This window comes from Puma concolor, chromosome A3, assembly GCF_028749965.1.
Source record: "Puma concolor isolate L17-30 chromosome A3, mPumCon1.1.hap2, whole genome shotgun sequence".
NCBI lineage: Eukaryota > Metazoa > Chordata > Mammalia > Carnivora > Felidae > Puma > Puma concolor.
The window spans coordinates 111,372,911-111,397,810 of NC_141669.1; the positions used below are offsets into that span (position 1 = coordinate 111,372,911).

Consider the following 24,900-nt stretch of genomic DNA (forward strand, 5'->3'; position numbering starts at 1 on the left):
CAAATAATTTTAACAGGACTCTTGTTTCCTACAGGTGAAACGCCACCTGGACCCCCTGCCTGCAGGCTACTTTTACAATGGCACCCAGTTTGTCAACTTCTTTGGTGACAAGACTGATTTTCACCCACGTATCCTTAGAATCAGGGGCAGTAACTTTGGGGACATGTGAAAGCCTGATTGTAAAGAGGCTGTGTGTTAGAGCCAACACAGCCAAGCCCTTAGAGCGAGCTGGGTTCTGGGAACACACAGCAAGCCACAGAGGCAGACTTTTCATTGTGGCCTTTTAACATCATTAAAATTAATTTCGCCTTCATTCAGTGATTGCTGATGCAACTGTGGGTTGTAGTTTAAATGTAACTGTGGTGACATCCTGACTTCTGTGGTCATCAGGGGTCCTAATTTACAAGTTGGAGACTAGACGTGATTACAGTAGTTAATCTGTGAGAAGGCAGACAGGAGTCTTCATGAAAGCTGAAGGGCTCAGCTCTAGGACTGTGCCAACCCCAGTCCCTTCTCTGTAGCTGTGCTGCTGCCAATATAAGAGTCATGTACCCTTTGTGTGAGCTGGACGCTCATTATGTCAGTGTCCCCCACCTCACCTGCCCACAGATCCCTCTGAGCTGGGACAGGCTCCCTTATCCTCCAGTATCAGGGCTCTCTTCCTTAATGAAATGCCAGTCATGGACCAGTTCATGAATGACTACGTGGAAGAAGCCAACCGGGAAATCGAGAAGTATAACCGGGAGCTGGAGCAGCAGGAGTATCACGACCTCTTTGAGCAGAGGCCCTAGGGGAAGGCTGTGCCGTGCATCCTGCAGAACGTCCACCCTGGAGGTGGATGTTTAGAAATGGGGTTACTTAACCTCAGCTCTCCCAGAGGCCCCTCCCTGAAGGGGCTGTCTTTGTTCTCCTTGGCCTTTGTGTGCTGGCTTGAGTGCATGTTGTCTTTATTCTCTATGCAGCGCTGAAGAGCATCACCTGCACCACTAATGGGGGGGAGGGGGGTACTCATGGAGCAAGAGCCGATAAGGGCTGCCCTGCCCTGTGTGTGGGGCTGGCAGTGCAAAACCTCTGGGTCTTTGGTAACAGTATCTCCTGTGGGCTGCTGAGACACTGTGACAGTGGGGAGAAGCATTTGGGTCACACAAAGGAGCTGTTGGGATGCAGAAGGAACCCTGGCTGCCCAAACTGTGGCTGTGCCTGGGGGCCAAGCCACCACAGGCCTCACACACTGCCCCAGGAGAGCCTGTCCCCAGTGGAGTGCCTGCCTTTCTGGTTAGGCCACTTGCATTGAAGGAGCTGGCCCTGTTGGCCCTGGGCCCAGTCCTGGGGGGAGCAGCCCAAGCTCTGCTCAAGCTCAGCCCACTGAGCCAGCAGCTTGGGCTGAGATCAACAGTCTGTTCTAAGATAAGGGGATGTCCCTTACAGACTAAACTGAGGGGAAAGGCATGTTGCTTTCCAGAAGCATGTGGCTTTTGAATTCGCAAGCAGTTTCCCTGGAGGTCGGTGCTCAGCTCCCCTCGTGGTATCCCTCTACTTTGCCCCATTCGGGGGCAAGAGCAAACCTGCTGCTTCAGCCTCCCTGCTGACGCTTTGCCTCACTTTTGAGGAGAGCATCCTGCATGCAACTGCTTTGTCTTAGCCCCAGAGCTATGATCATTTATGGGGCATCCCCGAAGGGGGCTCACTCTTCAGACCTGGCCCTCTCCTCGGCCATGCCAGGGAAGGCCTGGTTTTCAGCCACAAACTTCAGGAAACTTATGTCCCCAAGCATTGTTGCTGGCCCTGGACTTGCTTGGTTCCTGAGGACCAGGAGTTTCAAAGAGTTCCAATATCCAACTTAGAATTTCTTCCAGTGGCTTTGTTTTCAGCTGGACCACAAAGCAGAGGGGTATTACAAATGCATCCCATGCCTAACTTCCAGAATTAGTATGTGGGAGGGGGGCGGTCACAGGCACTGATGTTTGGGTGATGTCTTTTAGGACTTCAGCGCCTCAGCTGCCTAGATTGTAAATGCTTTCTGAATTTCACATTTTTTTTTTTTTTTGCATGCCTTAGGAAGAAGCACATAGACGAAACCAGCAAAGTTTCCAGTAATGTATAGGGGTTTTTGATAAAGGCCCCTGGCCCACAGGAGAGACAGAGAAAGGATGGAGCACATGTGGTCTGTGTGCCTGATCACTCAGAGGCCTCCATGCAAGTAGCAAAGCAAGTGTTAAGGGCTTGTCAGTAAAATGTACTTGTATTAGAAAAAAAATAATCTGAAGCCAAATGAACAAAACTCCAAATACCACTGAATAAGAACTCTTGCATGAAGAAAGCCTTCTGAAAAGGCCTGTGTGCTCCAGTCCCAGCTCCCAAAGCTGGTGGTGACAAGGGCCCAGATGTGGAGCCCAAGTCAGGGAGCACCTCACTTCTGGTTGGCCGGAGGCTGGGGTCCACAATGGACCTGCCTCTGCTTCAGAATCAATAACATAGATCTTAAGTGCAATTGATGAAATAAGCAATGAGTTACTGTAGCTTCTTTTAGCTCTACCGAGCTCTTTTTAAAAACTCAAACTTGAGCAGCCTTAGAAAAGGGAGAGGTGGGGTGGGTGGGTGGGTGGGGTGGGGGAACCAGAGGCCATTTACTCCAGGTGGGTTGCTGTGAATTTATAAATGAAAGCTCTGGATTGAGGAGCTCGAGCCATTTCCTGGCTGCTGCACAAAAGAGTTTTTAAAGAGGGCTCGGAGCCCGCCCATAAAAGCGGGTCTTCCCACTGCGTGGGGCTGTAGTACTACGTGGTGGTCTTGGTTTCTGACCATTGTCCACAGAAATGCTCTCTCACCAACTCGCCCCACTGTCCCAATCCCTCTGCTGTTAGAGGGAAAACTGTGATTACCTCAACTTGAATATGAAACTGTGATTGAAAAAAGTCAAAACGTTAAGAAGTTCCAAAGCCAAAAAGGCAGAACTGGCTGAGGCCTCTGTTGACACTCCTCAGCCTGCTAGGGGGTGTGAAGGGGCACACTGGCGAAAGGGCATTCCTTGCGGCACACGGCACACTCGCTGTGCCCTGGCAAAGAGGCACACTAGCTGTGTGAGCTCTTCGAGGACTGAGGCAGGGGGATGCCTCCTCCCCCACACTGCCCCTTCTGGAACCTGCCAGGCGACTCTGGGTTCCGACTGTGAAGTTGAATGCCCACTTGATTGCTCCAGGCAGAGGGACAGGGTCTTAGGCTTTCTCCAGAGGAAGGGCCATGACACTGTGTTGTAGATTTTGGCCTCAGGAGTGGATGCCAGGAACCCAGCGGGGACATCAGAAGTAGTAGGTTTCTTAGGGGCAGGCAGAAGTCCTCCAGGGGCTTACATGCTTTTTGCCAACTTTCCTATTAGCAGCTTCAGTTTTATACCACCCAGAGTGAGTGTGATAATGTTGAAGTCGCTGAAGTTATAGGTTATTTTACGTTTTGATGTGGGATTTTTCCTTTTTTTGATTGGAAGGAGGCAGAAATTGGAGAAAAGGGATCACCCTAGGAAGGGGCTGCTGGCAAGGAGTCCAGGTGGCCCTGTCCGAGCCCTGGGGGCTCTCTGACCTGAGGCCAAGACACGTGGCCCCGCAGGTCACAAGAAAAAGTTCCCTCCTAAATTCTATTAGGATTTTGGAGAATTTTTGCACAGTAATAAGCTCTGGGTTGCTCTTTGGGCTTCTCAAAAGGGAAAAGTTAACTCAAAGATTGTAAACTATTAAGTATTCCAGCGTGTTGCTGGCCTCGTTGGATAGTTGTACCTCAAAAAGTAGGTGAGAAAAGGCTTCCTCATTGTCCCAGGTTGTCGAATACTAATGACAGAAGAGCTCACTTACGTGCCAAAATTCACTTTTATACTAGTTTTTCAGTGCTTTAATATTTGTAACTTAAATTTTAAAACTCATATTTACAGACACTACTGTAACTTCAGTGAAACTGAATTGTGTGATTGAAGCTTTTTGCTTATAGTATTTATTACACTACTTAATTCAGTAAATATATAAAAGTAGCCTTCAATTTATTTTTATATTATTTTACATGTTTTTACCTGCAGTCGTGTATGTGAATTTACCTTGGTAACTGAGACGTCATGCTAAGGACCAATAAACTCACTGAACAAGCAAGACCTGGTGCAGTTGGTTGTCACTGTGGCCTCAGCCCCAAGGTTGAGAAGGCCTGGCCCCTGGGACAAGGCGGGGGATTCTCTTGGGGCCTCTTGGGGAAGTGCTTTGTGGGGGCAGCTGGGGAGGAGCCCTTGGGGTGCACACTCCCATCCCCAGATCCCAGAGGGCCCACAAAGAGTTAGGTTCATGAGGATACCACCCTGCGTGGGGATGGGCACTCTCAGGACTCCCAGGACCCAGAGAGAGGCTCGAGGAAGCCAGTTGTGGACACAGGGGTTCCCCAGGACCCCAGAGAAAAGCCATCCTGTCCCCACCCTCACCCTCATGTGGCCCGGGAGAAGCCACATCCACCAGTAACCTCTCACTCGTCCCGGATGGCGGGGCTCGGGTGTGGGTTCGCGACCCTACACCCCGCCTCAGCCTGGGTGCTTTACAAAGCTTGTTGGCCATCTAACCATGACCAAAACTCCATGAGTGGCCCTCGGTCCTACTTTACAAATGGGAACCACCGAGACACGCCCAAGGAGCAGAGCCCATGCCCTGGCTCCCAGTCCATCCGAGATGCCTCTCCGGCACTGCCCCACAGAGCAGGCCTGGGAGCCGCACACTCCAAGGGAGAAGCCACCCAAAGGCTCACATCTCTGGTGGAACAGTCACCAGTGCCCCTTTGCACGTGTGGCAGGGTTTTGGGCTGGGGGCGGGCCTGGCTGGCGTAGGGCTGCTGTCATTTCAGGGCAGGAGCTCGTTGCTGAGGTGCCATGCTTCCATGGAGACGCTGCCTTCTGTCCCCCTCTCAAGGAAGGAGCCTCCGGACAAGGGAAGTGCTCTGCTGGGAAGATGGAGAGCTGACCCAAGGGGGAGGAGGCAGCCCCCCTCAGATGGTGGAGAAGATGGTCTTGGGTTTGGAGGTTCTGTGTGCTCAATTAGGTACAAACCAAAGCAAAACTGCATGTGAGGGGCCCAAAGAATTGGGGATGAGGGGGCAGCAGTAGTATCACCTTCCTCACAACCCCTCCCCCCAGAGTCTCATGCCACCCCCTCCTGCAGGGCCACGTGACGGAGCTCCTGTGCTTTCAATTCCCAGGAAACCATCAGGATTTGGAGATTACCCTCCACAGTTGTCAGGGAGATGGGGGAGACAGGATATATCAAAGGGCTTCTGGGTGGGATGATCTTTGAGAGCCAGACGGTCTTAGAGGCCAGGAAACCTAGGGCCAGGAAGGGGGCCTGTCCCCACCTGGAGTGCACAGTAGGGCAGTCGGTCTACTGAAAGCTGAGAGCAGGCTTGACAGAGCAGAAGCCTCAGAATTAGAGAATTCTGGCCCATAGGTGGGAAAGGGACTTGGAGTAGAGGGTTTCAGATAGGGCTGCTGAACCATCACAGAGCTCTCTCAGAAGCACAGAGAAATAACCAGGTATTCGTTTCTATCATACAATCTAGGAAAGTGATGCCCCAGGGAAACCTGACTATATGCCCCGCTTGTAGCCCGTGATGGAAAGGGAATGGCTTGGTTGCTGTAAGAAGAGTCTAGGGTGGTACCAGCTTCAAGTTGGACCTAGGCACTCAGATGTCATCAGAGCCCTCTCTCCGCAATTGGTGGCCTTCCTCTCCCCGGGTGGTAAGCTTCCTTTACGCCACCAGCAGCCCCAGCACCCCAAAGGGAAGACCCAACCTCCTTCTCCAGAAGCAGCACCAAAGTCTGGGGTCACATTCCCATCCCCAAACCAGTCACAACGATCAGGAATATTCTGACTGGCTTGGCCAAGGGTCACTGTGCACTTCCAAAGGCCCCCCATATCAGGCCCACTGGGGATCTCAGTCCCCCAGAATAGGGCTTGCTCCCTTAGACCACCATGGTCTAGGCCGTTTCTGAGCTTTTCTGTTAAAATCAGATTTTTTAAATTTTGCTTTATGATAATCTTTTCTGTTACAAGAGATAGCAAGCACAACGTTGTTCTGTTGTGGTGATAGTGACTTTTAACCAAGGGAAAAACATGTTTTTAATTGAAAACATCCTATGCAGTAGGACCATTTTGCCCTGCAGACTGAGAGAAAAGGCCACCATTTTTTGGCTCTCTAGTGCCTCAGCGCGCCGGTATTCTGGGACTCAGGGACACCAGTATTCTGTGGGAGCCTGTTTTGAGAATCTTTTTTCCCCCCTAAATAAGAGAGATGGTGTAGACTGTAGTGTAGGGGTGGACAGCTGCTCCATATTGCTGGAGATGAGAAGAGGACTAACTGGAGAATGATTTTGAAGGAACAATTGACAAGGCAAAATGACTAATTAGACAAGAGCAAAGGGGTGACCTCCAGGTAGAAGTGGAAAAAAACCAAAGTGGAAAAAAACCCAATGTGAAACAATTCCAAAAACTTTGTTGTTTCATTATCCAAAAATTTGGAGAAAAATAAATTCATCCACAAATTATTCCTGCTCTTTCCAGGCTTTGGTTAAAAAAAAAAAAAGAAAGAAAAAAAAAATCAGTGTCAATAAATTTTATGTCACACTAATAAATGACTATGAATCTGTTTTTTTAAAATGCTAATCAAATAAAATGTGAGTAAATATCCATTTTATCCTACAATTACTCCTGCTTTTACCATACCCTTAAAGAAGTTTAATTTTTTTTCCTCACATGGGCTTCAGATTTTTAAGAAACTTTACATATTTACTCAGAAGTTTCATGCCTGGATGAATGTACAAATAATAGCAAAATAAGGACAACAGGAAGAGGAAAGATGATTTGATAACCAAACCTTCATGGAATTTTCTAGCTAAAAAAAACTCCATTTCAATCTCTAGATTCTGACTGTGAGTTGACGGGAGGGGAGGAGGGCACAAAGAAATGTTCCCCTAAGGGGAGCAGGTCCTTGTTGGCCCTCCACAGGGCTTCTTGCCCTCCTGCCTCCCCTCAGAGGAGCCTAGGTCTTTCAGCACGGATAAATAGAACTGGGAGAGGGCTCAATGCTGTGCTCGTTGGGCACCAGAAGCTCTTCCTCACACCCACCTGTGGGGCTTGGACACGTGCCCCAGGAGAGGAGGGTCAGTGGAGGCCTTGTTCCCTCCCCCAGGCCACCAGCATCACCAGAGGGATAATGTGGGAACAGCATCTCTCCTCCCAGGACCATGAGGGACTGTACAGCTGTAACCAGAGAAGGGCTGTGAGGGGCTGGGAAGGCTGGTCAAAGCAGCAGGAGCCCCAAAAGGCTTGTAAAACCCCAGGTGTCTCGAGGGAAGCCTGACAACTGCAAGGTGTGCGAAGCCACACTTGCCAGGAGTCCAAGGAAGGGGAAGGCAGAGGGATGGGACAGGGCAGACCAGAAGCTGAAATTAAAGGACTCGGTGCCGACTGAGGAGTTTGGGGCGAGAGGAAGGGAGTCTGGGGAAATCAGGGGTATCCGGCTGTGTCCCCATTAGGTGCAGCTGGAAAACCAGAGTGGGAGTGGAGGATGGAGGGCTTCCCCGGCTCGTAAGCCTCTGGAAACTATATGTGGAGACATCAGTCACGTCAGCTTTATTGAACCCTACTACCCTGGGTGCTGTGCTGGTGAAAGACACCCGGACTTGCTCTTAGGGAGCTAAGGCCATGCTGCAGTTAGGGGGCATGGGGGTCTGTGAGGAAAAGACGGGAACTGCTAGAGGCCGTGTGAGCAGGGAAGGGCGCCCTGAGAGCTGAAGGATGGAATGACCAGTTCAAGGCAGCAGACACACCTTCCTGGCACCCAGACTATCAGGGCCTCGGGTGGAGGCTGGTATTGGAGGAGCAGCTGGCAGCCACTGTGGCTGGAGCAGCACTCTCCCGGGAGCAGGAGGCACAGGATGAGGTGGGGAATAGGGGCCAGATTGTATAGCACCCTCTACCCCACACCCCTACCTCCCTAGGCCACAGCAGGAGATTGCCGTATTTATTTATTCGTTTGTTTTTCAAAAAACCACGAGAAGCCACTGTTGGTGGAGAATGGATGGGGGTGGGGGCAAGTCAGAAGGCTAGAGGATGGACCAGGCTGGAGGTAAAAGTGGGCAGAACTGTGCTCCGTTCTGAAGGTAAACCCAACAAAATTTGCACATGGATTGGGTGTGGATGCACTGGGGCGACTCCCAGGTCCAGAGCAGCCAGGTGGATGGTGGACTTGGAAGTTCCGTTTAGCCTGGATTTCCTCAGAATTGCCTATCAGCCATCCAGGTTGGGGGGAAGGGGTAGGTAAGTTGTGACCTGTTGAAGTCAGGAACACAATGACAGGAGTCATGAAATCTGTGGCTGGTAGAGAGCCCCAGGGAGAGATCCAAAGATCCAGGCAGGCCCACGCTGAGAACTGGGTCAGAGGAGGAGGACGAGGAGGAAAAAGGAGGGATGGATGATGCTGGGCACTGCTGGGGGCGGGGGACAGGCAGGGGAGCTGAGGCGGTTTGAGTGCAGGGGTGAGGACAAAAGACAGACGTATCACGGGGTTGAAGAGAAGTAGGGAGAGGGTGTGGAGACAGAGCAGCAGAGATCCCTCTGGAGATTGGATGGTACCTGGAGGAGGGAGTTCAAGGGAGTGGCTTTGTCTTTATTTTGTGTTTTTATTTTTTAAAGATTTTATGTTTAAGTAATCTGTCCACCCAACTTAGGACTCAAACTCAAAACCTCAAGATCAAGAGTTGCGTGCTCCACCGACTGAGACAAACAGCCACCCCTATTTTGTGTTTTTAAATGAGATACTATAGAGTTACTTCTCCAGATTCTAAAATCTATAGGCCTTATAGGCTTATGGGGGAAATGGAGTTGAAAGCCTTTGGAAAGCCATTAAGTGCCTTGTGGAACCGAGTGTTCACATCCACAGCCCAGTAAAGTCTGAGACCCCAAGGGAGAGAATCAGAGGAAATGTGTATGCCCATGTTTGGATCCCTAGCTGCCTGCCTGTGTAAGGACCCGACGGGGCACAGGCTGGGAGACCTGCGGCACCTGTGTTTGCCCTCAGCCTCTGATGCACAGAGGGCAGGTGATGGGGGGGAGGGTTAAAGTAAACAGCTTCTCATGCTGGGGTATGGGGGGGGGTGCTGGGGGGTCTGGGGCCTCTCTCCAGAGCAACCAGAGGAACCAGAGGAACAGAACCTGCAGGGGCAGAGGGCAGGAAGCAGGGAAGGGCTCAGTGGCAGTTTCTCTGAGAGTCAGGTCCATCCACCCCTGAGGGAGGCCTTGGCTGTGGGCTCCTGCTTCCTCAGTGAGCCAAGTGGTGAGGTCCCAGATCCAGGAGGAGGTTGCCCCTCCAATCCAGGGTGGCTTCCTGGAAGGTGGGTTGGAAGGTCTGGGTGTTTGGGACCTGTTGCTGACACAGGGAGACAGATGCAGAAGCCTAAGCATTCCCAGACAGGGGCCAAAATGGGTGGCTTTTCAGGGGTCCAACCCTGGCACCCACCCACCCCATCCAGCCTTATTCTCTGGGCAGTCAGCCTATCTGTCCTTCAGCTCCTCCTCAACCTCCATTCTCCACCTGTAGGACTCTGGAAGTCGGTAAAATAGGCTGAGGGTCTAGCTAAAGAAGATCCCATGGGTGGAGTGCAGGGGTTCCCCAGGAATACCCTGTGTCTATCCTCCCAGGCCCTGCTCAGCCCCACAGAAAACATGCAGCCAGCCCCCAGCCAGTCCTGAGTCTGGTAGATTTCCGCGTCTCCTCTGGTAGTAAGGAGCAGGGTGCTCAGAGCCTTCCCGACTCCGGGGCCATTCATGTGCAGAGGAATGCCCCCATGGCTTCCCTCCCAATGCACACTGTCTTGTTGGGAGGGGAAACCGGCCGCCCGGCTTACCCGGTCTGTGACATGGGCTCCCCCAATGCACCAGGAGCCATTGGGGGCTTCAGAGCAACCCCTCCGCAGAGGTGGGCTCACACTCTGCTTGCCCGGCCCCCTCTCTTCCACGCCTGGGGGACCGTGGCTGAGGACTCATTTCCAGCAGGAGGCTGGGCGGGGGTTGGGGAGGGCGGGGGGGGGGGGGCGTCGCTGCTAGTCCTCGGGTTGGCAGCCGCAGTGTGAAGAGATGGGGTAAACACTGTGGTGGGGAGAGTTCCTGAGTCAAAGTGGGGCGCAAGGGCTGTAGAATCGTTTGCTGAGAAGCCACCGAGGATCAAGCCAGGGATTCATCGTATGGGCTGGATTTGCCTAACCTGTGGCAGCGCATGCGGGCCTGCCCGCGCGCAACACCGCCTCCCTACACAAACGCACGCGCTCGCGCGCGCACACACACACACACACACACTCACACACACTCGACTTTCAGAAGACCAGGCGCTGGCGGATGTACGTCCCCAGGTCGGGCTCCCTCCTGTTCGGGAAGGAAAACCGGACGGCAGGGCCACCTCGAATAATGGAAGAATAGAAGCCACGAGTCAAGACCTTGACCCAAGAGACCGCTGGGGATGCGACGAGGCCAGAAGAGGAACCGTGAGGCGCGCAGAAAGTAAATCCGACGCCGCCGAACCGGGAGCGCCGCTGGCCCTTGCGGACTAGGGCGTAGCCCAGGGAACGCGCGCCGGCCCTTCTAGTTAGTCAGGGTGCGCTTCCTGGAGGAGGAGAAGGAGGGTTTACCGCTCGAGCGACCGGGATGAATGGAGGGGGCGGGGCAGCTGGCGGGCTGGGCCCCGACGAGGCCCCCTGCCGAGGGTGGGGCGGGGGCCGGCAGCGTGCATAAAGCCGACTGTGGAGAAGCCCTCCCACGACCCGCCACAGAGGCACAACACCTTGGGTCCCTGGGCCCGTCGAGCTTCTTCTCAGAAACTTCCCAGCCCCGCCCAGCTCCTAATCCGGCAACGCCTGGGAGGGCACGCGGGCTCAAGGAAGCCCGATCTACACGTTCTGGCTGAGTTGCCCCGGGCTCCCGGGAACAGCCTGCTGGGGACTGGCAGGAGCGCGGGTGAGGGCGCGGGGCGGGCGGACGGGACCCCGCCCAGGGCGGCACCAGGGCGGGGCGTGGAGCGGCATTAGGACCCAGACGCGGCGCGGGGGTGTGTCGCCGGCTCCCGCCGCTGGCCCGCCCGAAATGCCAAATTCGGGGTCCCGGAGATCCCGGGTGAGGAGTCCGGGCGTGCGCGCGTGTGTGCAGCCGTCCGGCGGCCTACCGCCGGGCCATGGCCGCGGCCACCCGGCGCCTGTTCCATCTCCAGCCATGCGGTGGGTGCCTGAGCCGGCGGAGCCGGCGGGCGCGGCAGGGGCGCGGCGGGAGGGCCGTTCGTTCTCCGCCGCGAAGGGCTGCTAGGAAGGGACGCGGAGCCGTCGGAGCACCGGGGAGAACGCGGATGCCGCCGGCTTGCACAGGCCCCGGGCCACGGTGGGCGAGGGGGTCGTGGAGGCTTCCCAGCCCTGGGGGGTCAGGTGTGAGTTCGGCCCGAGGGGGAGTGGGAGCCCGAGCCCGAGCCCGGGGGATTACGCGGGTGGTGGAGGGAGGCCCAGGGGGCCTCGTGGACACTGCGCGCTTGATTTAATGCTCTATTGCAGGCTTGAAATTCTTAGTCTTTGAACCAGTGGAGGGGTGGGGGCGTGGAAGCGGTTGGGACGGAACTGTGGAGTCCCTAGCACCCCGAGCGCCGGCCTCTTCCCAGCGGGCACGCTGCCACCTCTGGTTACGTTCTGCCAGGGACACCTTCTCGCCCCTGCGCTGCGGAGAAGCCTGCCCATTCTGGGGGATCCCGGGGCCTCCGACTGTCCCCTGTGAGACCACAGCACTCTTTACGTCGCGGCTCTGATACCTGAGGGCCAGCCTGGGGCTTGTAGGACTATTTACCTGCACTTGGGGCTCCCGGTATGGGAGTAAGGTGTGCACCACCCCCACCCTTCCAAACCCTCGTCACCCTCGTCCTCTGGCCATCCCTGCGGCCTCGGATGCTAGCTTTACTGCCCCCGCCCCTCCCTTCTGGATGCAGACCCGGCTCCCGTCCCGCGCGTCCGTCCGCATCCTGCCCCCGCCCCCCCCCCCCCCCCCCCCCGGCCCCCAGGGTCTCCGAGTCTGGAAGCGCTTTCCTCTCATGCACGCGGCCCCTCCTGTCGCTTCCTTCCTCGCACAGAGCGGCACAAACCATCCGGGGCCCTGTGCGGTGAGCGCGCACAGAGCCCCCTTCCCCCGCGCAACCCCCTGCCCCGCGCCTTCTCCTTGGAGGACCAACGGCTCCGCCTCCCAGGAGGGCCGGGCCGTGGGGGGCACAGAGGGGAGGAGGCCGTTGCCATGTCGCCCCCCGGTGACCCCAGGCGTGTGCGGTTGGGGGCGACTGCACGTGTGATGGGTGTTGATGGCCCCTGGGTGCGAAGAAAGAGTAGGAGGCGCCGCGATGTGCCGCCAGGAAGGCCCCCGCCCAGGTTCTGGGCTTGGCCGCGAAACAGCGCAAGCGGGAGGCCAGGGAGGCCGGCTACTGCAAGGAGGGTGGAGGGACGGGCCCCCTCCCAACAGTCCCGGCGGCCTGTGCTGAGTAGCAAAAGCAGCGAATCCTGCGAGGGTACTGTTAAACTCCTAGAGGAAACATGCTGAGAACATTTCCCCTTTCCCACCTGGGCAGACCCTAGCAGATTGGCTGAAGAATAACAGGCTTGGCTTTCTCTTAAGGGGCTCCTGCCTAGTACTACCCCCTACACTTTTTGTCCCCAGGTTGGCTTGGGTTGGGTACCTGGGAAGGGGTAAGGAGTCAGCAGAGTTGGTGTGGGGAGGGGAGCAGTTGGACACGGGACACTGTCCAGGGCTCGTTCGTGTAGCTGGTAACAATTCTTGGGTTTCCCTTGCAGAGTCCTCTTCCGAAATGTCCCAGAATGGATTCGTTGAGGATGTAGTAGGTGAGTACATCTGTGTGTGTGTGTGTGGGGGGGGGGGGGGTCGGGTCTAAGAGAGCTCCTTGGTCAAAAGTCACAAGAGACCTAATTCCTCCACTGGGGCACCCATGGCATTGATCACCCATCTGTGGCCCTCTGTTGGTGCTAGATGCTTTTAGATCCTCTCCTTCGGGAGATCGTGGTAAGGTGGAGGGGGCAGCTAACACTGCCTCGGACACTGACAGGCTCTCTGGTGGTCTCGTGGATCTGGGAAGGCAGGCGGTTCCCCCTCTTAGGCTGTGTAGATGAGCGCCCTTGGTTCACTGTTGGAATGCTCTGGTTAGGCCATGTTGTATCTGCCCACATCCCTCAGTCCCCGCCCAGCCCTGTGAGGCAAGGGCTGCCATTGTCCCTCTAACGAAATGTAACCTAACCTTTTTGGGCTTCAGCTTTGCTGCTTCCTTCAGACCAGCTCTCCCGCTCTCCACGTCTCTGGGCTCTCCTGTGCCCAGACCTGGGGCGCTGGCCTGGCCATCAGAGGGTTGTTCAGTGGGACAGTGCTTGGATAGGGTGGAGTGATGATATGCTCTTACCCAGGGTCCCCAGGGCATGGTGATTGCATGTGCCAGGCTGTTGGTAGGCAGGTTAGGTGTGTGGTTCAGCTTATAGGTGGGGACATGGCCTCCTAGGAGTGTCTCAGGGACTGAGTAGTATCAGCTGGGCAGGTCCTAGGTAGAACCCAGAGTAGGGGAGAAGGGGACAGCATGATGGTGCAGTGTCCAGAAATAATGGGTGCTGATGGGGGTGCCAGAAGGGAGATTAGGGCAGGTTGGGGCTGGGGCGCCAGGTAGTCTAAGCAAAACAGGTCCAGGACTGGGGAGGAAGGAGGTTTTCATGGACGTTGGGGCCAGCTCTGCTACCCCTGCCCTGACCCCTGGTCCCTCAGGCAGGGACCCTCCATAACTCCATAACAAAGGAGGGAAGGACATTTTTCAACTCTGGGCTCTGAGTACAGTATAGACCTAGAGCTAGGGGGCCCTCCTAGGGAAGGCCTAGCACCTCCTGCCCAAAAGGGCCCAGGCTGAGCACAGGACACTGCGGGGAACGGGGCCTGGGATGTGCAGAGGAAACCGATGGGCTAGAGTGGAAGTGAGTCAGGGTGAGTCACTGCCTGGCAGGTGTAGGCGTGCTGCTGACCCTTCCCCGTCCCAGCACAGGTGTTTGTCAGGCATTGGTGGGGTCTGGGCTACAAGAGCCCCTTTTCTGGAGCACTCGCACGTGGTGAACCACAGGGGAACAGGGCAGCCAGGAAGGGGTGCCGGCAGGGACCTAGGAGGACTTGCCAAAAGAGGAGGCTTCCTCTGAGCCTTGAAGAAGGCCCTCTGGGGAGGGGAGCCCTCTGCTCATAGGACAGGCGCCGGCATGCCTGGGGCGTTGGCCAACTGGCCTCAGGAGTGAGATCAGAAGTGGGGGGTAGGACCGGGCCTGAGGGACCAGGGGTCAGGGCAGGGGTAGCAGAGCTGGCCCCAACTGTCATCCCAGAGGTCTTGAGGAGCAAGAGTGGAACACTCGCGTGTCACCAGGAAGCGGGTGTGGGCTCTGAGCAGTTGTAGGCACTAAGACCAGGCTCTGCACTGGGAGTCCCAAGGTGCCATGACACCCCTGTTGCCCTCCATTGGGTCTCTCCTGGGGGGGTCCCCTTCTCTGTCAGTCCCTGGCTGTATCTCTGGCTCCCCTGCTTCCTGGGCCTTGTCTGGTGTCTGGACCGGGTCTCTCAGCCTTGATGTTTCGACCCACATGCCCTCCCCGAAAGAAGCGCCCTAAAACCCTGTGCCAGTAAGGTGGGGAGGGGGCTGGCTGCCGCAGCAGTTCCGGCTTCCCTTGGGTCCCCCCTAGAGAGCCAGACAGGTCTAGGTCCTGTAATCTGGGGGTTCTGGGAGGGCAGGGGCCAGTCTTGCCTGCATCATTGCACCAGGTGCCTGGCCCAGAGTTTGCGAAATGACCATACTTTTCTCTAGCTGAAGGATGCACGTGGGTCAGAGCAGTGCAGGGCCCTGGTTCCCCGCAGCTGAAGAATGTTGGAGAAAGCAGTTGGGTCGGGCCGCCAGCTGGCTGCCATACTTTGATTGGGGCTGGGCGGGGACTAGATAGTCTGCCTCCCGGGCCTACAGGAGGCCTCCCTCAGCGTTCACGGAGAGTGCACCAAGTGGGACAGCCTAGGGGCCCCTGCTCCTCGGGCCCGGAGTCCCTCCCTCTGGTGTGTGTAGCACTGACGGCCGGGTCCTCTCTGGGGGGGGGGTCTCTCTTGGTGGTGGTTGGGCCTCTAGGCTACCTCAAGTGTGACATGGACGATGCCTCGGAAACCCGTGAGGAGAACCTGGGGGATGAGGCCTTCGACACGGTCACCTCCTCCATTGTGTCTGGCGAGAGCATCCGTTTTTTTGTCAACGTCAACCTGGAGGTGCAGCCCGCCCAGGCTGGTATGGGGGTCGTAGCAGGGCCAGGCTGGGGGAGGGCAGGGCACCGGGGACCGGGCAGACACGGCCGCGCTCCGCCAAGAGTCCCGAGGAAGCGGGGCGGCCCCCTGAGCCCTCCCGCTTTCCTCTAGCCGAGAGTGAGTCGCCGGGCGGCTGCGGGCTCCTACACACCTCCCGCAAGGTGAGTGGCCCGTCTGCAGGACAGGGGACACTTGGTCCTGGGCCACTGATCGAAGGGGGGGGTGGGGCGGGGGGAGGTGGCTGCTCCCCGTCACACTCAACAGGGGTCTCACACCGGCCCTCGGTCTGGCTGCGGGGGCCCGCCGTGCCGGGCTATCCCTCTTGGAAGGGGTATTGGTCTCGGTGGGCAGGGGCAGCCAGGGGACCAGCACAGAGGAGAGGGCCCAGGGGGCGACGGTGGATCGCACTCACGGGCCTCCGTGGTTCTGTGCGTGGGGGTCCCCACAGTACCTGAAGTTAAAGAACTTTGAGGAAGAGGTACGTGCACACCGGGACCTCGACGGCTTCCTGGCACGGGCCAGCATCATCCTGAACGAGACGGCTACCTCGCTGGATGATGTGCTGCGGGCCATGCTGTCCCGCTTAGCCCATGACCCCCACAACACCGAGCCCGACTGCAATTTGCGCCTGTTCATGGCCATGCTCTTCACGGATGCCGGGGCTCCCATGGAGGGTAAAGGTGAGGCCCAGCTGCCCGACTGGGCAGGGGTGGTCAGGGAGGCGGGCTGACAGACCCTCTTACCCCTTTCACTCCGGCCTCAGCCCACCTGCTGTCAGACACCATCCAAGGGGTCACTGCCACTGCCACAGGGGTGCAATACCAGCAGTCCTGGATCTGCATCATGTGAGTTGCCAGGACACCACAGCCGGCCTCCCCGCGGCTCAGCCTGACCCCCCCGGGTCTGAGGGCAGAGGGTGTGGGCACTCTGTCCCGTTTGGTCTCTTTCTCTCCCTAAGAGAGGTCACTGGGGGGGTCAGAGTTAGGGGTTCCGGGAGCCCGGCTCCCAAGGTGACAACCGTGTGCTGCGTGCCCTCCCCACCCCGGCAGCTGTACCTCCAAGGCCCTGCAGAAGCGGCACGTGTGCATCAGCCGGCTGGTTCGCCCACAGAACTGGGGAGAGAACTCGTGTGAGGTGCGATTCGTCATCCTGGTGCTGGCCCCGCCCAAGATGGTGAGTAGGGGGTCTCGCGGTGGCTCCTGGGAAGGAAGGCTCCAGGTTACCTGGCCGTCTTCTTGGAGGCATCTCTTCCATGTGCCGGAGAATCCCACAGTCCGGGGCTCATGCTCACACTGTCCGTCACATCCGCCCTACTGAGTTTCTCTGAAGCGTCCTTGCTGGGTCCTCGTCAAGCCCTAATTTCCCCCAGACGTTGCCCGGGAAGTTGTATTTACTTCTTGACTGAAAAGAGATACTTGTTAAAATTCGTATCCCTCAAATACGGGAGCTTGTCATTGGCCTCCCCCCACCCCAGTCCTTCTTTCAGTTGGTCGCTTTTGTGATTTGCTGGCCAAGGATCCCCGCTTCTGCCTGGGCCATACACCCCCCTGGTCAGGGGCACCTTGCTTTTGTGCGAGCTGAGGTTGATATAGTTCGAGGAGTCTTTTTTCAAGGAAAATGATTTTTTTTAATGTTTATTTATTTATTTTGAGAGAGAGAGAGCGTGCACAGGGGAGGGGTGAAGAGAGAGAGAATCCCAAGCAGGCTCCACGCTGTGGGCATGGAGCCCAACGTGGGGCTCGATTTCAGTAATCTCAACATCATAACCCAAGCCGAAATCAAGAGTCAGACGCTTAACTGAGCCACCCAGGAGTCCCTCAAGGAAAAAGATTTCCAAATCATAAATAGAAAACGGCTAAGGCTGCTGCCCAGGACTGAGAAGGGCCTTCATGCTTCAACTTCCTCTAGCTTCTTGATGATTCTGCCCTTGCCTCTGGTACAGACTCAAGCTTGGCATGGCCCTCCTCTGTAGGCTTTCTGTAGGAAAAGCGGGTGCCCCCCAGCAATTTCACAGACGTGCTGTGAGCCTCCCCGAATGCTACTTTGCTGGTGAGAGAGGAAGAGAATTTAGGGAAGTGGGCAGCTCATGGGTCAGAGAGGGCAACAGCTGGCCAGGTGGCCAGAGCAGTGGAAGAGACAGTATCCCCAGGGCTGAGCAGCTAGACTGGTGCCTCGTGACAGGCCAACCAGCCCAACGCCTGGCTCCTCGGGAGAACGAGACTGTTCTTAAGCTAAAGGGAGCAGAGTGTGGGCTGGCCGGCCCTGGGACTACTGCTTTGGGGCAGCCTGAAGGGGCAGATACTGCTCTCAGGGGACAGGTTGCCATGGTAGAGGCTGGACCCTAAGTTCATGGACAAAGTTGACTTTAGTCAGGAAAGGGGAAGGCTTGACAGGCCTGGAGCCCCTCTGAAAATCAAATAAACCAGAGGCACCTGGGTGGCTCAGTTGGTTAAGTGTCCAACTCTTGATGTCAGCTCAGGTGTCGATCTCAAGGTTGGGAGTTCAAGCCACACATTGGGCTCTGCGCTGGGCATCGAGCCTACATACATACATACATACATACATACATACATACATACATACCTGCAGACTGTACGAATACCACTAGTGAAATGGAGCTGGGTGAACGTTCTTCTCCATCGCTGTGATTTCATCATCCACGATTATACAGATTTATGTTCCTTGGGACAATACCACTACCTCAGTTTATAAGAACTCATGAGGTTTTTGTTTTTAATTTTTTTAATGTTTATTTATTTTTGAGAGACAGAGCATGAGCGGGGGAGAGGTAGAGAGAGAGAGGGAGACACAGAGTCCGAAGCAGGCTCCAGGCTCTGAGCTGTCAGCACAGAGCCCGACGCGGGGCTCGAACTCACAAGCCGTGAGATCATACCCTGAGCCAAAGTCGGATGCTTAACCGACCGAGCCACCCAGGCGCCCCATAACTCATGAGTTGTTTTTTTTTTAATGTTTTTATTTATTTTTGAAGGAGAGAGAGAGACAGAGCCTGAGCAGGGGAGAGGTAGAGAGAGAGAGGGAGACACAGAATCCGAAGCAGGCTCCAGGCTTTGAGCTGTCAGCACAGAAACCGACGCAGGGCTCGAACTCACAAACCTCGAGATCATGACCTGAGCCGAAGTCGGACGCTTAACTGACCGAGCCGCCCAGGCGCCCCACTCATGAGTTTTTTAAGGAAGTTCTGAGACTGCCTGTGGTTCTAGTGATCTGCTGACCTGGTGGGAATCATGGTAGAGTCCACTAACACTTGACCTTTGGGGGACAAAACTTGCTGCCAGCTCACAGTGGGGGGCACTTGCCACATGCTTTGGACTGTCAGTGATGGGCAGGGCAGGGTGCCCCCCACTCTCGAGCTGCAGATGTGATTCTCCTGTCCTCTGCCCCCAGAAAAGCACCAAGACTGCAGCTGAGGTGGGGCGCACATTCGCCACCATGTTCTTGGACATCACCTTCCGCCAGAAGCTCCTGAACACCCGCACGGAGGAAGAATTCAAGGAGGCTCTGGTGCATCAGAGACAGCTGCTCACCATGGAGAGGCAGCGTTCATCCATCGGGACAAAGGGTTACATGAACTCCATCAGCATACACAAATCCCCACAGGTACAGGGGAGAGGAGGGCGTGGGCGAGTGGCCTGTGGCGTGGGCCATGGGCCTCAGGGCTGACGGACATCTGTCCTCTTGCCCAGCCCCCGAAGCACAAGGACTTTCTCCCTATGGGGAAGGGCATCCGGGAGGACATCGCCCGCAGATTCCCTGTGTACCCACTGGACTTCACTGACGGTAGGTGGCCCTGTCGTCCCCCCGAGAGCTCAGCCTACGGCTTAGGTCCCAGGACGACACATGTGCCTGTCTTGCATCCCCAACACACTTTCTGTGCTGTCCCATTCCCAGGCATTATCGGCAAAAATAAGGCTGTGGGCAAATACATCACCACCACCCTGTTCCTCTACTTTGCCTGCCTCCTGCCTACCATCGCTTTTGGGTCCCTCAACGATGAGAACACCAACGGGGCCATCGGTGAGGGGCTGGAGGCCGGTGAGGGTGTGGCGGGGGGCCGAGCACTGCGGCACCTGCCCGACCTCCCCTTCCCCCACTTCTCAGATGTGCAGAAAACCATAGCAGGGCAGAGCATTGGAGGCCTCTTGTACGCACTCTTCTCTGGGCAGCCGCTGGTGGTACTGCTGACCACTGCGCCCCTGGCCCTCTACATCCAAGGTGCAGTGGCCCTTCCGGTGGGAAGGTGGTTCCCACGGTCCCTGGCCCCAGCCTGGCCCTGACCTCCCACCCCTGCCCTGCTGCCTGCAGTAATTTCTGGCATCTGTGAGGACTACGATCTGGACTTCAACACCTTCTACGCGTGGACGGGCCTGTGGAACAGTTTCTTTCTCGCGCTTTATTCCCTCTTCAACCTCAGCCTGCTCATGAGTCTCTTCAAGAGGTGACAGAGCCTTCCCCGAGCTGCTGGGACCCTCAAGCAGGAGGGCGACGAAGGCCGGGGAGCTTGGTCAGCTTCCATGCTGGCCTCTGAGGTCCTGTAGCTCTGCAGTGGATGGGGTGCCCCCACCATATCACTGCCCCAGGAGAGAAGCATGCGACCCTGGTCTCCATGGCAGGAGGATGGGGGGCTGTGCAGAGGCTCAGGGAAGCCTACCCTGTGGCCCCCTGACAACTCACCCCCATTTGCTGAGGCATTATCACCCCCTGGCAGGTCAACAGAAGAGATCATTGCCCTGTTCATTTCCATCACGTTCATGCTGGATGCTGTCAAGGGCATGGTTAAAAGTGAGTGTCTAGCTGGGTGGCTACCTGCTGCAGGGGGAGCTCAGTTGAGCAGGGGGACTGTGGGCTGTGACCAGGGCAGCCAAGCAGCCTCCAAGCTGAGGCTACTGCCACAGTCCAGGGTGCTCTGGGGACCTGTGACTAGCAGAGAGCAGCAGCCCCATGTAATGGAGGGTGACCGGGCTGCCTCAGGCAGGATCAGAGGCGCCGGGCCATGCGTGAGCCACTGTCAGAGATGGGGGTGGGGGGTGGACAGGCAGGTCAAGGGGGTCCTGGCTGACAGAGAAAGGCAGTCCCCTCCCTTCCCCCCTGCCCCCAGAAGCCTTTTCTCCCCTCAGGGCCCCCTCCGCCCCACATCCAGGAGGAAGCTGGGCCTCAGTCTCCCAGAGCCCCGATGGCTGAGGCCTGCTGGCCTGTATAGTCTTCCAGAAGTACTACTATGACAACTTTGGGAACCACCATGAAGACAACACTTCTATGGTGAGCCTGCTGGGCCTCGGCACCAGCCTCAACACCAGCCTCCACACCGCCCTCAACACCAGCCTCCTGGCGAGCCCCCTGGAGTTGACCTCCGTAAGCGGCCCTGGTACTGAGCACCCGGGCCGGGAGACTGCTGTACTGAGCCTCCTGATCATGCTGGGCACGCTGTGGCTGAGCTACACCCTCTACCAGTTCAAGAAGAGGTGAGGGGGGCCTCGGGGTGAGGGGAAGGAGGCACCGGCCCCCAGGCCGCGCTCATACACCCGCCTGCGTCCCCAGCCCCTACCTGCACCCCTACATGAGGGAGATCCTGTCAGACTGTGCCTTGCCCATCTCGGTGCTCACCTTCTCCCTCATCTGCTCCTACGGCTTCCGGGAAATTAAAAGTGAGTTGGGCTCAGGCAGGGGCCGCGGTGGGGTGGGCTTGCTCCTCGGGGCTGCAGGCTTGAGCAGGGGCCTGTACCCTGCTGCAGTGAGCCAGTTCCGCTACAACCCCAGCAAGAGCCTGTTTGAGGTAGCCGAGATGCACTCCCTGTCCCTGGGCGCCGTCACCAGTGCCATGGGCCTGGGCTTCCTGCTCTCCTTGCTCTTCTTCATTGAGCAGAACCTGGTGGCTGCCTTGGCTAATGCCCCAGAGAACAGGTTTGCGGGGCTGGGTGGGGAGGGGCGAGTGCGTGCCCGGCCCTCCGAGGGGCCACGGGTGTCCCGCCACACGTGCCCCTGTCCGCTGCAGGCTGGTGAAGGGCACCGCTTACCACTGGGACCTCCTGCTCATCGCCATCATCAACAGTGGGCTGTCTCTGTTTGGGCTGCCCTGGATCCATGCCGCCTACCCCCACTCCCCACTGCACGTGCGGGCATTGGCCATGGTGGAGGAGCGTGTGGAGAACGGTCACATTTACGAGACGTGAGTGTGAGAGTGGTCCCTGGAGGCCGGAGGCAAGTCATGTGGACCCTGAGGTGGGGGTAACCCTGGGCCACCTGTGACCTAGGAAGGGATACGGCTCAGGAGACTAGGGCCCCAGAAGTGAAAGAGCCCAGGGCCCCACGTGTGACCTGAGGCGGGGGTGGGGGGGCGGCATGCCCCGCACACCAGGGCCGGAGGTGATCTGGCGCTCTGGGACCGCACAGGATCGTGAATGTGAAGGAGACACGGCTGACTACGCTGGGTGCCAGCATCCTGGTGGGCTTCTCCCTCCTGCTGCTGCCCTTCCCCCTGCAGTGGATCCCCAAGCCGGTGCTCTACGGCCTCTTCCTCTACATCGCGCTCACCTCCATTGACGGCAACCAGCTCTTTGAGCGCGTGGCCCTGCTGCTCAAGGACCAGGTGAGTGTCCGGCCTGGAGAATGAGGGGTGGGGGAGGGAGGTCCAGTTCCAGACCGGCCCACACCTGGCCCCTGCCGCCCCGCAGACCTCGTACCCGCCCACCCACTACATCCGGAGGGTGCCCCAGCGGAAGATCCACTACTTCACGGGCCTGCAGGTCATGCAGCTGCTGCTGCTCTGTGCCTTTGGCATGAGCAACCTGCCCTACATGAAGATGATCTTCCCCCTCATCATGATCGTCATGATCCCCATCCGGTACGGGACGGCGGGCAGAGGCAGCAGAGACCCCACTGGGTGGGAGACAATGGGTTAGGGTGGGCGGTAGGCCAGAGGGGCCCAGCCTGGCCCCATGGGGGGTTGCGGGGAGTAGCCTCCGCCTTCTCCTCTCTGACCCAGTGCTCATCTTGCGGTCTGTTCGCTGTCCCCGCAGCTACAACCTGCTGCCCCGAATCATTGAAGCCAAGTACCTGGACGTCATGGATGCTGAACACTGAGGCCCTGGCCGTGTCCCATTCACCTGTCCCTTTGGCTCTTCCCAGGCTGACTGTAGCCATGTGGGGAGAGGTACGGGTGTCTTTTGGGGTGTTCCTGTGTGCTGCACTCCCACCCAGCTGTCCCAACAGGCCTAGGACATCTGGGCATCAAGGTGGGGGGGGGGGTTCCGTGGCGTGTGCCCATCCCTGTCCCCATTAGCCTTTCGCTTGGGTCAGTAACACTGCTCAGGACAACTTCTGCCCAGAGTGGAACTAAAGCCGGATTTTCTTTTGATAAAAGAGTCAGATGTCTGAAAGAGAAACCATTTCCTTGATTGTATAAGGAATTTGCTGTGTGCACATTAGAGAATAAAGCTCCCGTTTCTACGCTTCCATCTCTGTTGTCCCACCCTGCCCCGGCCTCAGAAGGCCACCTGAGAATAAAAAATTGTGAAGGGGAGGTGGAATGAAAAGGACCGGTGTTTGTGGAGCGCCGTCTGTGGACTGTCCCCTCTGACCCCGCACAGTGGATGCTGGTCCAACAGGGAAACGCGGAAAGATCCAGGCCTCGGTGTTGCTGTGTTGCCAGGAAACTGCAGGGGAAGTATTCTGGGAACAGCATGTGCGAGGGCCCTGAGGAGGGCCCTTCGGGGCCAGTGAAGGGCCATGGCTGGTGGAGAGAGCAGGGCTGATGACCATGAGCCTGGGTTCCCAGAGGCAGCTTCAGAGCAGCCCAACAGATTGAAAAACAGGCGCACGTAGGTCAGAGCTGCAGTTGCAACGTGTCCCCTCTGCTGAGTGGGTACAGATTTTATACGTTGGGGGGTATGGGTACGGGGGCGGGGGGGCAGGGGCTGCACTTTGCACCAGGGCCCTGAGAGTGGGGATGAACTGAAGTGGGAAGAATCCAAATGGCAGGATGCAGGGATTGGTTTGCCGGAGGGGAGAAGGTGCCGTGTTTCTGGTCTGGTCATTTGGTGGTTGGCCAGAGTCCGTGGCGGGAGCAGGGAATACAGATCTGAGACTCTGGCCATATCGGGGGCACCGGCAGTGGTAGAGCACCTGGCTCACGGACCCCATCACACACCTTACAGGACTTTGGCTTGACAAATACACCACAGACCAAGGGAGACATCTGCTACCTCTAATAACTAGATATGCTAAGAATTTCTGCAAACCAACAAAAAAAGACCATGACTCCCAACCCCCAATAGAAAAGAGGAAAACCTGCGGTGGGGGGCACCCAAACGGTAACAGGCGGCAAGAATGCCCTTGGGTACCTGAGAAATGCAACCCGACGGTGAGATGGTATCTTCCACTTATAACTGGCAACAATGACCCTGCCCTGGCTGGATGGACGGCAGAGCGGGAGAGGTGTATCCCCTGGCTCGCTGACTGGAGGAATGGGGACCGGGCACAATCAAGACCCGTCTTCCAACTGCGTGACTGCTCCTGGGCAGGTGGCGTGGGTCCGAACACTCACGGCGCTGTGTGCGGGGATGGGTAGCTCAAGGTTAACAAAGGGGGACAGTGTCCTGTGGACCCAGGACATCACTTTAAGAGTTGAGTAGCAAGCACAGAGGGCTGCCCTGCCCTAAGCCCCAGGTCCCCACTCCATCCATGTGGCTCATGATCCTTTGGGGCCCCCTCCCCAGGGGCCTAGGTGTCCCCTGCAGGTAGGGCCTTATCCAGAATCACCAGGCCAGGAGCAGACAGGTCCCCAGTACCCCATGCCTGAGCCCAGTCAGACGTCACTCACTACCAAGGAGACAACTAGAGAAGGCTGGGTCTGGCCCTGGCACTTCCTGGGGAGATAAGCCAGCTGAGCCTCACAGGCAAGTGGGGAGCAAAGGAATGCTGTTCTGTCCTCACCCACACACAATGATGCAGTTTCAGGGAGGAAACAACAGTTAAACTCAGGCCCTGGGCCATGCTGCCAGGACTGAGGAACAGTGACTGGAAGTGACATTCTCCAGAGCTGCCTGTGAGCACAGAAATAAGCCCGGGAGGGACTCCCAGCATTATGTTCTCCCCTCCCCCATTGCACACAACAGGCTTTTCTGAATATCCTCAGGGTGGGCACCTCCTCCTTATCAGAGAAACCTGCAGGGAAGGAAAGGGAGCCACCCCAGGCCCCTTAAAGTCCCGTCCAGAAAATGGCTTCACTGGGTCACAGCGAGGGCCTGGGGCAGCTGAGACAAGCTTCCCGAAAAGCTTGGAGGCCCCAGGCTGAACCATGTCATGTCATCCCACTGGGATCAAGATTCCACCCTGTTCCCCTGCCATACAAATGAACTTGGCATTATAATCATAAACCAACACTTTGGCTGCTCTAATGCCATAGTGAAATACTGCAACAGCACTCAACATTCTTCATTGCCTGCCCCCAACCCAGCAAACACCATGGAGGCCAGCTGGGTGGTGG

General features: G+C 57.0%; 2 protein-coding genes across 14 annotated transcripts in view; both read left to right on the top strand.

Annotated features, from left to right (window-relative positions):
- Positions 1-2,288, top strand: part of DNAAF9 (dynein axonemal assembly factor 9) — a 130,917-nt gene extending 128,629 nt beyond the window's left edge. For 3 of the 4 annotated variants that reach the window (XM_086701797.1, XM_086701799.1, XM_086701800.1), the window contains 2 exons: positions 35-128; positions 679-2,288. In XM_086701797.1, coding sequence (XP_086557923.1) covers positions 35-128; positions 679-791 — 207 coding nt within the window. In that variant the 3' untranslated portion in view covers positions 792-2,288. The remainder of the gene's footprint in view (positions 1-34; positions 129-678) is intronic. The other variant, XM_086701798.1, reaches the window with a different exon arrangement.
- An 8,132-nt stretch (positions 2,289-10,420) lies between these two features.
- SLC4A11 (solute carrier family 4 member 11) lies at positions 10,421-22,870 on the top strand. 10 transcript variants are annotated; one of them, XM_086701801.1, is made up of 20 exons: positions 10,421-10,568; positions 12,878-12,925; positions 15,229-15,381; positions 15,510-15,559; positions 15,847-16,078; positions 16,162-16,243; positions 16,448-16,571; positions 18,804-19,016; positions 19,103-19,196; positions 19,308-19,433; positions 19,518-19,631; positions 19,722-19,854; positions 20,125-20,198; positions 20,617-20,878; positions 20,955-21,061; positions 21,149-21,317; positions 21,409-21,582; positions 21,807-22,002; positions 22,088-22,257; positions 22,433-22,870. In XM_086701801.1, the coding sequence occupies exons 2-20, from the start codon at positions 12,892-12,894 to the stop codon at positions 22,494-22,496; spliced, it is 2,571 nt and encodes an 856-aa protein (XP_086557927.1). In that variant the 5' UTR covers positions 10,421-10,568; positions 12,878-12,891; the 3' UTR covers positions 22,497-22,870. The 10 variants fall into 10 exon arrangements, with proteins under 10 accessions (XP_086557927.1, XP_086557934.1, XP_086557937.1 ...); XM_086701811.1 differs by lacking the exon at positions 10,421-10,568 and adding an exon at positions 11,140-11,278; XM_086701804.1 differs by lacking the exon at positions 10,421-10,568 and adding an exon at positions 11,383-11,435.
- Positions 22,871-24,900: the final 2,030 nt, after the last annotated feature.

Excerpts from the sequence above, each read along its gene's own strand:
- SLC4A11 (XM_086701811.1), top strand. The coding sequence starts at position 11,236 with ATGGCCGCGGCCACCCGGCGCCTGTTCCATCTCCAGCCATGCG. Across the intron at positions 16,079-16,161 it reads GGCTCCCATGGAGGGTAAAG|CCCACCTGCTGTCAGACACC; the intron begins GTGAGGCCCAGC and ends CTCCGGCCTCAG. Across the intron at positions 22,003-22,087 it reads CCCTGCTGCTCAAGGACCAG|ACCTCGTACCCGCCCACCCA; the intron begins GTGAGTGTCCGG and ends GCCGCCCCGCAG.